Source organism: Dromiciops gliroides, chromosome 2, assembly GCF_019393635.1.
Source record: "Dromiciops gliroides isolate mDroGli1 chromosome 2, mDroGli1.pri, whole genome shotgun sequence".
Lineage (NCBI taxonomy): Eukaryota > Metazoa > Chordata > Mammalia > Microbiotheria > Microbiotheriidae > Dromiciops > Dromiciops gliroides.
The window spans coordinates 328,112,059-328,125,883 of NC_057862.1; the positions used below are offsets into that span (position 1 = coordinate 328,112,059).

The window sequence follows — 13,825 nt, forward strand, 5'->3', positions numbered from 1 at the left end:
TGCAAACACTTTATAAGGGCAGCTAGGTGGTGGAGTGGATAGAGTGCAAGGCCTACAGTTAGAAAAACATCTTCCTGAGTTCAAATCCAGACTCAGACACCTACTAGCTGTGTGACCCTGGGCAAGTCACTTAACCCCATTTGCCTCAGGAAACGGCAAACCACTCTAGTAATCTTTGCCAAGAAAACTTCAAATTGGCTCACAAAGCGTTGAACAAAATTGAAAACAGCAGCAACAACAATAATAGAAAAGGCAGAACTTGAAATCTTCTGTTCCCAGCTAATCTTGTGCTATTTTGAGGCTCCTGGCCCTGCTATCCCAAAACTGTGTTGTAGATGGAAGGGGAAAAAGGAAAACATGTGAGCTCCTCTGTAACCACTGCTACCTTAACTTCTTACAGGGCCTATACTAACAAAAGTTGTCAAGGTGAGAGTAGGAAAAGAAATCATTTAATATGATGGGAACAGACAACATGTGGCAGCAAAAGAAAGCCAAATTTTAGAACAGACTGTAACTGGGCTGTCTCTGCAATTAAAGTAAGAGATTTCATACCCTGAAGTGTTTCTGGCATGGAAACCAGCCATAGTGCTGAAATCAGGACTGTAGAATGCGACACACACAAGAAGGGAACAGTTCGAGATTAAGGTGAATGGGTCAGCGCCACTTACTTTGTTGCTGGATCATTGTGTTAAGAGATGGCTGCTGGGGTTTGGAAGGTTGCAGACCAGGTAGTAGGTTGTCCAGGCTAATGTTGACACTGGGGTCCGACCATGTAGATGGCAGGGTTTTGCTGACTGATTTCTGGACCATATCTGTATTCTGATTATAGAGAGGATTAGGCTTCTGCAGCACTGTGCTAACATTTTGTAAAGGCTGGAAGAAAGAAAAATACTCTAAAAATTAAGCCTCTTCTCAACTGACACTATAAGGGGAAATCTGATCACATAGTAGTTTCTTTAAATATAGCACCAATATGGGGCAGCTAGGTGCCCCAGTGGATAAATCACCAGCCCTGTACTCAGGAGGACTTGAGTTCAAATCCAGCCTCAGACCCTTGAAATTTACTAGCTATGTGACCCTGAGCAAGTCACATAACCCCCACTGCCCCCCCCCCAAGCACACCAATATATCAGACTTTCAAATGATGCTCCTGGAACCAAAGACCAACCACAACTGTTTTATTTTGGTTCATAAATTTTTTTAAAAGTTTACATTTGTAGTGAAGAACTTTGGGGTTTATAAAGCAATTTATTTATTTTTTGCAGGGCAATGAAGGTTAAGTGACTTGCTCAGGGTCACACAGCTAGTAAGTGTCTAAGGCCAAATTTGAACTTGGGTCCTCCTGAATCCAGGGCCGGTGCTTTATCCACAGTGCCACCTAGCTGCCCTCTATAAAGCAATTTCTTTATATCAACCTTGTAAGCTGCAAGTATGAGATGGGGAAATTGAGATTAAGAGAGGTTAATAACTTTGCCCAAAGGACCCAGCTAAGAAGTAGCAGAGTTGGTTCTGAAATCAAGGTTCTGACTCACCTTTCCCTCTTTAATCACATTTTAAAACTGCATCTATACCTCAAAGTTAACAGTTTTGACTTTTGTGTGCTAAAGTAGTTGGCAAATGCCCCTTTTATGATCCAAATTGCCTGTTGATTAAAGAGAGTACCCACATTTTACACACAACCAAGGTCATAACTCTCATGGTGAATGAGTTCAAGGCCCATTCTAGTACACATACCTGTGTACTCCCAGTGTTACTATCAGGTAAAGGTATGCCATACTTTAAGAAAATGTCTTTCATGAAAATATGAACTTAGGTGACTTCTCAAAATGTAAACTAATCATTCCCCTTTAAAACAAGAGGGTGAAGGGAAAAACAAATAAATAAATGAGTGTGTGTGTATGTGTGTGTGCGTGCGCGTGCATGTGTCTGCATTGCTCTGAAAGCACCTATTACATTTTTATGTGATTGATTCAAGAGAAAGGAGGTAATCCTTAGAGATCAGGGTTATATAAGAAAAAAAGAGACAGAAAAGTAGCAAGAAAACATACCTAAAAAGATAGCAAGACACAGGTATTAAGACAGAATTGACACTTAGTTTTAATTTAGACTGCAAAAAGTTGTAGAGAGGTTTTATGTGGCTCCAGAAAAGTCTGTTTCCTCAAAGAGAGGGAATGTTATCTTGTTGGTGAGGCCTTTTCCAACATCTCCTCACCTTTCTTGTGCTACTTCCCACCACCCAGCATTACAATTCCTATATACAGCAGTCACCTCTTTACGCTCTTTGTTCTCTTCCTGTATCCTAATATCTGGAAGAGTAGAACCTGACATTGAAATTAGTAGTTAGCATCACAAGTAAATTTGCTCAAGAGCTAAATTATCAAGTTTCCCACTCAAGCATTACCAAACTCAATCTGTACTCATTTTAAACCTAATCCCTTTTTATGTATAAATTTTTAAAAAATACGACAATATCCCTAAACCTTACATTTTCATTTCATTCACATAAATGACCGGAGGAGTTCTGAAAGAGAAACGACATCTAAATAAACATAAGTAGTTGACCAATCTAAGGCAGACTCAATCCATGAGATGAATGTTCACTTGAATGGTATCATTTGGATAAAATACTTTCCAAATTATCATGAATATTTAAAAAATAAATTAATGCTCAATATTATTTTTAACACCTCAGAGAGACAATGATGATCCGTCTAAGTTTTGGTTTTTAAGAATACAGTAGGAAATTTTAGTGTATGTTATGTGTGTGTGTATGTATAACTAGAATGAAGTTACTTTTACCATCCAAAGTGGCATGCCTCAGTATGCTTCTTCATTTGAAATGAGTTTATGACCTTCTAAACAACCATTACATTTACATTCCTAGTTTGGAAAACTAAACAGCACAGTATTTTCTTTAACTTGAAACTATAGAAGAGATGACTCAATATCTTCTGAGCTGATGACTTTACTGTTCTTTTCTTTCGGGGGTGGGGGACTGGGGGGTGGGGTGCAAAGAGAGGAAGCATAGGTTGGATTGGACTTACCTGTGATCGTGATATGGGTAAACCAAGGCCCACCGTATTAGTGCTCATCATAGAGAAATTCATACTTTGGGAAGATGTCATGGTTCCTTGGGAGGAGCCCATTAAATCAAATAGGTCTGAAGTATTTGAGGCTGCTGGAGGCTGACTCAGAGTTGGCTGTGAGTTACTGAACAGTTCCACAGCTGGCTGTGAGGGACTATTGAAAAGCTCTCCACTAGAAGCCATGGGACCCGAGGAAGCTTGGTTGAAGGCACTCCAGTCACCAAAGTCTCCATTCCCACTTGTTGCTGAACCTAAGAGAGAAGGAGGTGGTTGAGAGTAAGAGACTTTTTTGAAAGGCATAGAACAAATGCAACGCTCTATGAACTGAAACAAATGAGAGCTGATTTGTGTCCGTCCAGATTAACATCTGCAGGTACAATCTCCATCTGGACTTCATTCTCTCTCATGAATATTCCATGAGTTTTAACAAGGTAGCAATGAAAAAAAAAAAAAGAAAAAAAGAAAAAAGAAAAGAAACTCTTACATATAAAGTAAAATCTCTATTTGACAGGTCTTCAGGTGACACACTCCTGAAATGATAGTGAAAGAGGTTCCCTTCAGCCAAGTTTACAAATTAAAAGTGCTTCTAGCTAGATGATAATGGTATGCGCAGGCTGAGATCGTCAAAAAAGCAAGGAGAGATTTTTAGCTCTAAAGTGACTGAACTTTTTTCTAGAAGCGCCAGTATTCTCAAAAAAGGAGCCTGGTAGAAACAACAAATGCTTTGAAAAACTACTGTCATTTCACAGGACTTTCTAGGAAACCAAGTTACTTGGAGTATCTAAAACCACACCATTAAGTTAATGAAATTCAATTAAGAGAACACAAGCAAAAATAAGAAACCAGTAAAATTAAGAGTACTCAGATTGTCTGTCTAGAGTACCTTTTAACTTAGCTATGTCTTCAATGCTAGCACATTTTGCACAGTCATCCTATTTCTTTCTTGCTTTACATGAATGCACTATCAATTTTTTAAAGTCTTTTAAGAGGCAACATTAAAAAAAGCAAATAAACCTAAAAATTTTGTTCTTTAAAATACAATTATAGTTTCAAAGCTGAAAATAAAGCTTTATATGGAACATTCAATTCATAGTTAAGATCTGCTGTGAGCAAATGTATAATAACTAAAGAACACCTTTTCCTTCTCAGTAAATAAGTAGATAGCAAATTTTTCTTAACTCACTTAAAATAAAGGTATTTAACTGCTCCAAACACCAGAGTCTATATTTTCTACAAGTTGTAGATGAGACTATTAAAAGTAAATAAACCTTTGAGAAACAAATTCATTTGCAGTCCCCAAGCATTTTGACAATTTAATTCAAGAGATGTGCTAGTATTCATTACCTCAGGGTCTTCACTAAAGCTGGTTTTTGATCTCTTTTACAAAAAAAGAGTATGTATTGGGATATTTTCACTAGTACTACATATTAAAATTTTAAACCCACTTAAGGTAATCTGAATGGATAAAGAAAACACAAATGTGCTAAATCTCCACTTATTTGACTAAAGCACATTTTGGAAAATGGGGAATTTTTATCAAAGATGATTAATCAAAAGAGGGAAAGATTTCTAGTGGGGCTCTTATTCTTCAGAAATGATTAATCATCCCACAAGTCTCTGCCCCTTGCATAATGTTAGATTAATCATATTCACACAAACAAATATATTATTTAAACTACGTACATATTCAAATGATGTACATAGTAGACAGGGTGACATATATACAAACTTTAAATATTGCAACTAAATATTGCTTCTGTTCATTTTTATTTTCATGAACTGAAGTCTATTAACTCTTGGTTGTAGGCAATCAATCATAATTCCCAATGAAACATTTACATAATGAAGCAAAAGCTCTGGTTTCCTATTAACCTATGTTTCTGGAAAATGGTTACTACCCTCTGCTTGAAGTAGGCACCTTGGAGAATAAAGAACCATGTAATTTAGTTTATGTTACATATAAATTACATATCCATTCAATCTCAAACTAAGGAATTTTATATCTAACTTGGAAGCATCTTCTCATATCTGCATGTCCAATTATGGGTTGAACAGAATTGCAAACTGAAAAAAAAAAAGCATATTGCAACTTTAAAAGGATTGTTTTGTAAAGAGTCTGGGTCACTAGACCACTACTAAAAAGAACCACAACAATCCTAGCAAAATGCTTCTTTACGGTTTCATAAAGATTTTACTAGGACAAATCTTTAAACAATCTCTTATCTGTTTGCCCTATCTTTTCACTGTTTATTCCTTGTCCTCTCCTTGGATAGTTGCTATTTCTTTCTTTCTCTGAGCAGACTTAGAAAGGGATCTGCTACATTAGCCTTGTTTACCACTTCCTCTTTTGGGGATATCAAAAAGAGGTTCTCAAATGATTTTAGAGCTATTTTAAGATTTCTGCTCCAAACGCGGAAGTTTTTAACCTAGACAGCTTCATTTCATAGTAATTTATATTAATATCTAAATTATTAAATAGCTTTAGCTCAACACTTCATATCAATCTTGATTTATCCATGAGTTCTTCTGCAAAAAACCTGTTATAAAAGCTAAATTAAATCACATAAAAAAAGACTGTTATAAATATAGCACAGCGCCTGGTGCATAGAAGGGACCTAACAAATGCTTGTTGATTTGACTCTTCTACTGCTCCTAAAGATGAAGAATTATCAATAACTTAAAACTCAGCAACTCCACGTAAAAGAAACTGACCTGACTTACACTTTTCCTCCAAACCGAAAGATATTTTTATAAATAACAGACTCATCCAACAGTACAATACGGCTTATATTTGGCAAATGACTCATTTGCCAAATTTTACTTTGTTATCCTAAATGCCCTGATGAGTGAACAGGAAAGCATACATACCAGAGATTGGGAACAAAACAAAACAAAACTAATTCTTTAATTTAACCCTTTAGTTCTACAGTCAATAAAATCTTATCATACCTTGTGAAGGAAAGTTTCCTGATGCAGCAGCTGATCCAAAATCAGCAAATCCTCCAAATAGATCAGCTGATCCACCTGGAAATTAGGGACAGAGAAAAAATGACTATTATCTTCCCAAAGAGCTAGTAATTCCAAAGCCATTTTTAACATCCTGATTTTTAAAACAGGAAAAATACAGAATCCTTTCCCCATAATGCTTAAAAGTTGATCAACATTAGCTTGCAAGATACTACAATGGTTCTTTTCAGTAACTCCTGCCACTCAGCTTCTATTTCTGGTGAAATAAAATGTACCATTTTGGGGTGTTACAGTCATTATATTTAAAAAAACAAAATAATACAAAAAACTAAGCTGAGATGCTACAAAAAGGTGAAATTATTCTGTTATTAAAACCTGAAGCTGATTGAGTTAAAAAGCAAAACAAATAACAAAACCCTGATACTTTTGGGAGTTTCATTTTTAGCACGAAAATTCTGGTCCACAAATTTTCAAAAAACTAACGTCAAAAATACTGGGATTAATTTTTCTGCTATTTCAAGGACAAAATGTACATCATGTTAATTTAAAAACTAATTCACTAAAAATTATAAACATATAGATCAAATAATGAAACATCTAATTTTTAAAAATTTGTTTATAAATGTATGCAAAATGTAATTTCTAGCAACAGTTTCAACTGAGATATATCCTTTCAAGTTATAGTATTCCAAACATTTTTTCCTCCATTTCAGGTATAAACTTTCTAATAGGCTGACCTAAATTCTAAAATGGTTGCCCGTATTTTTGTTTGTCCTTAAAGAATTCACCTCATAACAGTCACAACCTTAGAAGTAGCAGCAGCTCAATTATTGTGCTTTTTAGTGTTATGCGTACATTATATAGGTTACATCACAGCTGCTTAGCCTGCAGTGCTTAGAAACTAGCCAGGTGGGACTGGAACATCTGTGCTGCACTCAAACACCACCAGGGACAACTTCCAACATCTGGTGCCATTTCTGAATTGTCTTATCGCTGCAAGACATTCTGCCCCATCTGCTACACTCAACTGGGTTAATTAAACTAGAACCAGCTCCCCTTTTTAATAAATGGCCAGCAGTAATGAAAGGAACAATTCAGTTTCTGATACATGTGTACTTGTATTCCTTTTTAATGCCACTTTATCATATATCCCTTTTCTCCCTCCCCAAAATGGGAGACTAGTACCCACTACACATAAACTCCTAAAAGATTAAATCAAAGATAGGGTCACATTTGTGTACTTTATATAAAGTCTTCAAAGCACATCATTATGACCTTAGTTTTCCCAGTATTTGCACATGCATTATATTTTGTGCTCATTAATAAATTAACCCAATCCATAAATTAATCCAATTGTTTACATTAATTTAACATAGTAATTTTTAAAACCTTGAATATAGGTCAAGGAAGATAACCAATTTCAAACTAATAGATTTATTGTAGGATGACAGAACTGTGTTTTATGATTCCACAGGAGCACTGATTTAAAGATGGGATGTTAGGGGTCATCTAGTTTGCTTCCCTCATTTTACAGGAAGAAGAAAGCTCAGAGAAGGTAAGACTTGCTCAATGTCACAGGGAGGAAGTGGAAGAAAGGTTCTAAATCCAGGTCCTTTAACTCCAAAACTTGTCCCACTGTACCCTATTGCTTTGTATTAACAGATGTGAAGAGCTGTTTTCAATTTCCTCATATGATGGGCATAATACAATATTCTCACTTAAGCACTAGCTCCTCTCAAAACGTGAACTATAAATTTAAATACTCCCATGTCCTACATTAAAACTCTTGAGTAACTGACTTGGTTCATTACACTTCTCCACCTTTTACCATAAAGGCTACCCCCCAAATGAGAGGCATTTTTTGTAGACTCCAAGTGTCTCCTTGCCTCCTATATTCTAAGAAGTCTACCCAAATCAGATGTGTTCAAGGAGTCTCACGTGGATCACCTTTTACAGAAAGGGCCATCATCTCAAAAGGACAACTGACATTTCTTTCATCTCATAATTATAGAATGCATCCAGTCCAATTAGGATTCTACTTAGTCTCAACAAAACAAATACTACCTTTAGCCTGAGGTTTCAAAGTTTTCAATTCAAATCCTCTTATGTTTCAGTCAAATTTCCTCACTTGCCTGGGAAACCTATCTTTACCCAAATGTGTGGTACAATTCACATAAAAATGATTCCAGCCACCAGCACTTCTTAAATTCCCTGGGCTGTCCCAGCTAATTTCTTTGAAGAGAATTTTAAAAGCTGTCTTCTGACCTCTCACATTCTTTTCTGATAAGAAAAAAATGTTCCCATACTCTATGCAGAAAGTATATATTGGTCTATCACAAATCAAATGCATGTGAAAGACTGTGTTAAACTTCACAACATGAGCTATCCTTCAAGATTCCCACATGAGAGCTGTCATTATAAATGAACCATTTCCATCTGCCTTCTCAGGGCAGCAAGGAGGTTATTTACAATCACCAGCTGGTAACATGTCTTTTTTCACAATCCTGTTTTATACAAAGGAAAAATCTAGCTAAACTACATGATCTTTAAAATATGGAGTAAATAATATCTACTTTTGAGAAGTATTTTCAGCTAGGTATTAAAACTGATGGCTAAAATATAATGCAGCAACACCTGAATTTTGAGTTGGTATCTTGAGAATGCACAAGTTGTTTAATATTAATACTTATGTGAACTTCAGTCTAAGTCTTAGCTGTTAAGGGTTTCACTGCAGATATGTACTTAGGTATGTATTTAAATCTCTAAATTATTCATTAATAGAAAATCTTTGTTATAGACATAATGAAAACTAATTTTCAGGTACTTTGTAATTTTATGAAGTTGATAAGATTTTGTATTATTATTCTCTTTTTTTTATAAGAGAAAAATCTGTCAATGCCTTATTTACAATTCCCTCTTGAATTCTATATGCCAACAAACTTTAAGTGGGCATCCGTAAGACATAGTTCCTCATGAAAACATCCCAGTATCAGAAAGTTTTCATGGTACCTAGCAATGAATCTTGATGAATGGATGGCTGTTAGTCTTGTTTTGTTTTAAACTCAGTGGAACATTTTATAAGTTTTATCATGGGTGTTCTCATAGATGCTAACAACAACCTCTGCTCCCGCCCCCCCAAAAAAAACCATAAAAATTTTTCTTTTTTTCCTCAAAAGAGATAGTCATCTGTAAGCAGCACAGATGCCATATCTGCTTAGCTTTTACAGTTCATGTTCTTATTACTTGCAGGATGGCAAGTATAAGTATAGGCACATCTGCTAAACAGCACCCAAATGGCATCCCACATAGCAATATTAATGTGGTATCTTCCTATACCTTCAGAAGTGTAGGTGAATCTTCTTTCAGTGGTAAAATCAATTTGAAACTGATTGTATATTATTAAAACATTTAAAAAGAAATCCAGGGTAACTGGTAATTTTCTCACATGACAAATCAGATTTAAGTAGTTTCAAAGACAATTCTTTTATTTTGCTTAAGCACTTAAGAGAAAATTAAGTTTAATGTGAGAACTTAAGAGGTTTTATTCAAACTTTCACTAAGTATTGAGAGGAAAAGTTGACAATTTAAACTATTTAACCATTTTATGTATCTACAGAGGGGTACAACTCAAACTTAAAATCCACCCCAAAGAAGGAAAATGAATGGTTAAGTGGCTAAAATATTTAATACTTTAGGGCTGCCAAACTAACGATGTTTGATAGTTTTAGATCTATCCAAGATATGAACATGAATAAACAACAGGAGAAAAGCTATGAAAAGCAGAGAGAAGGACAAAGGGGAACTTGGACTTTCAATGCAAATAGGTCAGGTTTATGAATGGAAAACCTTCAGTTATGCCTTCCATTTAACCTGAAATGCAAACTGTTTAAAGCACATCAAATGTGCTTTAAATATTAACTATATAAATAGTAGTTTTCAATCTACTTTGGAAGATTATTCATCTCTTTACCCTATCATCTTTCTTCTTGATTTTTGAATTTTACTTAACATGTATCTAAAGTAGACTTAGCAAAATATGTGCTTTGCATTAGTTGTTTTACTTGTTGACCTATCTTCACCAGAGCAGTAATTTATTATGCTACAATCATACACACAACCTTAAAAAAGAACACTCCCTGAAATTAATTTTTTCAAGGTTTAAAAAATATAATGGACATTTAAATTATGGCAGAGATTTAGAATGAAAGCTAAGATGATTTTATTCTCATGTACTGAAAAGCCCTACTCAGCAGACTGAGGAAATATTATTGCTGGACTTCCTTCCTCCTAATAGAACAAAAACTTGCCTTCTAGGGCGCAGCTAGGTGGCGCAATGGATAGAGCACCGACCCTGGATTCAGGAGGACCCGAGTTCGAATCCAGCCTCAGACACTTGACACTTACTAGCTGTGTGACCCTGGGCAAGTCACTTAACCCTCACTGTCCCTGGGGCGGGGGAGGGGGGATTGCCTTCTAGATGCCTCAAATTTGACAGAGCCAAAAGTTACATTCAATGCAGGAGCACTAAAACAGGTATAAACTAGTACTTTATCCCCTAAAGCAGAAGGAGCCCAATGATTAGGTAGCTTTATGAAGAAAAGCATTATCCTTCTCTCTCCAAGTCAATTTAGGAAAACTAGAAAGGGATAAATGTGTTTTCATTCAGTGACAAATTCCATTGAGCACATTTAAGATGAATTTGACATTCATGTTATCTAGAGCAGAATTGTTTTAGAGTCAAGTCACTGGAATGAGATCTTCTAAAAAGTGATTTTATAATAAGCTATTTTTAAAAGTGATTTTACTCACAAACATATAATGTACATGATGATATGCTGGGTACTGGGGATGAAAAGTAAGAGGGCTGGACTAGATGACTTCCAAGGCCTCTTCGGGCTTTAAATCTATGAATCTATGAGGAGGTATGGCTCCTTCTTTCAAAGGATTTAGATCTTGACTAAAATAAGCAAACAAGCTTGAAGACTTTCCTCCAACAAGAAGTCTATTTACATTGAGATCATATAAAAGATTCCTTGATAGCTGATTACAAAGATAACTATTCAACAATCTTTTGATAACGAATACTAAGCAAAGTATAAAATGGGGAGACACCAAATGTGTGTCATTGTTATGAAAGACTGTCCTGTTCAAAGTTAAAATGGAAGATATAGTATATATGGATAGTGAACTTTTAAAAATATTCCTGTTCCTAGATACTTAAGACATCAAGCTAAGGAGTTCTAAAAGATTTCCTCAATGACATTCTATCCACTCAAAAGACACTGGCCTAGTAATCCATGCAACAAAAATGAGGGGGGAAAAAGTACATTATGCAGGTTATGACTTTCAATGAGTGTGTCTGTGCATGTTAGTGTTATTTTGGACAAGTGTTGAAGATGGACAATAAGGAGCTAGGCCCATGACTGAACAAAGAGGGCTGGATTGCATTCAGTAAATTGTATGGCAGTTTCAAAGATTCCCAAGTTGATTCCCGCCATGAAACCACATCTTTTCAATAGCAACTCTCCCAGTGATACAATGTTGTCATAAATCACAGAATACCAAGCCCACAGAAAAATCAAAATGCAGGAGACCCAAAGAGAAATGGAAAGACATGTGGGAGGAAGAAAGGTATATATAGGTAGGTTGTAGCACGCTAATATTCCATAATAATGATCATATTAAAAAATGGCATAAAAGATTGATCAAGGACATATGTCACCAGGAAAAAAGAAGTGGGTTGGTCATATAGAATTAGCAGGGGTTAAGAGATGGACAATGATAAAAGATCTAGACAAATATGTTCATCTCACAGAAACTACATGGAGGATATATGAAGACAAAAGATGAAAATCAAAGAATGAGAAAATATATGGCAGGGTTGCAATCTGGATGGGCGGTTACACCTTTAAGGTCATAGATCTATCCATATCATATGTCATATGCTATATGCCAACTAAGTGGCCTAGATTATAAGTACTACAAGCACCAAGAGATGTTATCACTAAGGCATTGGTCAAATTTCTGTGCCTTTCCATTACCTTATTACATATAATTAAACAATATCACGACTGAATTTGTAGTTAGTGCTCTCTCCCCCTCTCTCACATACCCACACCCCACACTCTTTAAAGTCCCCTCTGTAATCCCTCTGTTCTAAGTGCTGTTTTGTCTTTTCCACCTTTCTTTTTATAGGATCATGTTATATATGAATTACAAAAGATTAACTGAGCGCATATAGTCCAATCCCTTCATCTTACAAATGAAATTAATTGATAGTTAGAAAATTTTAAGTAATTTATCCAAAATATGCAGGACAGAGTGGAGACAATACAAGACAGGTCTTCCTTATTCCTAATTTAATGCTTTTTCCATTATATATCACAATACCTCCTTTTCAGAAATACTATTTTAAAACTTTCTTTTCAATTGTATAAAAGTGATGTGATTGATGTGATTTTTATTGGAGTCAGAGGTTCTGTGATGAAAGTTTTTAGTGGGAAAAAAAATGAACATAAACTTACCTGTTGGTTGGCTACTGCCATCAAATAGTAGATCAACAAGGTCACCAGATGATTTGCTGCTAGGCACTGAAGTCTAAAAGCAAACCCACAACGTATAAATTTAAATAAACTTACTTAGATTTTTCTAGAACACAATCCTTCAAATGAATAAAACTTTAAAGTAATTGAAAAATAAGTACAGCGGACAGAAACTCTGGCCAGCTGGACAATTAAGTTTTACATTTCACCTGCTTCTACTTCTAAACAAAGCAGCTAGATATTAATTTTAAGCAAGGGAAGTCATATTATTCTTTTTTCTTCCTTAATAGTATTTTATTTCTTTCCAGTTACATGTAAAGATAGTTTCCAACATTTGTTTTTAAAAGATTTTGAGTTCCGAATTTTTCTCAATCACTCTCTTGCTTCCCCCTTCCCCTAGACAACAAGCAATCTGATATAGGTTATATAGAAGTCCTATTATTCTCAAATAGACTAGTTAAACCACGGAGGCAACTCTGAAACTTGTAGAGTCTGGCACTTGCAGATCAGGTGCTAATCTGCAATAGGTAGATGTAGTTACTCAGAAGAAGCTTCCAAACATTAACATAATCATTTCTAGTGAAAAACAAAACAAAAAAACTTTCACTAACACCAACAAGTCTACAGACATTTATTAAGTGGCTACAGCATGTCCAAAACTATAGGCATCATGACAAACATCATGAAAACATGATCATTATCCTAAATCAGCTTATAGTAAAATCAGTTGGAAGGACCAAGATGTCCATATGAAAACTAGCAAACAGTATATGATCAAGTAACAGCATTTGAGTGCTCTAGATGTTGGAGAAGGGAAAGATAACCACAGATTGGAGTGATCCCCACAAAGGAAGTGGGGCTTTGAAGAGCTGGACTGGTGAAAAAGCATGTGGAGAGGTTTCTATACAAATGCACAAGAATCCAGTTGGGCAGGCCAGGTTAGGAAAGGCTGAACCTTTGTTTATGGTGTTCATTCCCTTGTACTTTCTATCTGAATCTTTCAAAGGATCAAATCAAATGAGATAATACTTGTAAAGTACTTAGCACAATACCTAGCACATAGCTGACACCATATAAATGCTTATTCCATTCCCCTTTTCCCTTCAAAGCTCAAATCAAGCCCTACATCCTTAAAATCTTTCCTGATGATACACTATCCCACATTAATCTCTCTTTTCTCTGAGCTAATGTTTAGTCTAGACCAGTGGTGTCAGACTCAAAAACAGAGGA

The 13,825-nt window shown here is 35.5% G+C and overlaps 1 protein-coding gene across 2 annotated transcripts in view; it reads right to left on the reverse strand.

Moving 5' to 3' along the window:
* The window catches only part of CLINT1 (clathrin interactor 1), a 69,710-nt gene that overhangs the window by 1,539 nt on the left and 54,346 nt on the right, over nt 1–13,825 (reverse strand). The window contains exons 8-11 of one of the 2 annotated variants that reach the window (XM_043984987.1): nt 12,578–12,650; nt 6,036–6,110; nt 3,045–3,337; nt 669–819 (exon numbers count right to left, since the gene is read on the reverse strand). In XM_043984987.1, the coding sequence (XP_043840922.1) occupies nt 669–819; nt 3,045–3,337; nt 6,036–6,110; nt 12,578–12,650 (592 nt within the window). Of the gene's footprint in view, nt 1–668; nt 874–3,044; nt 3,338–6,035; nt 6,111–12,577; nt 12,651–13,825 lie in introns of both variants that reach the window. The other variant, XM_043984985.1, reaches the window with a different exon arrangement.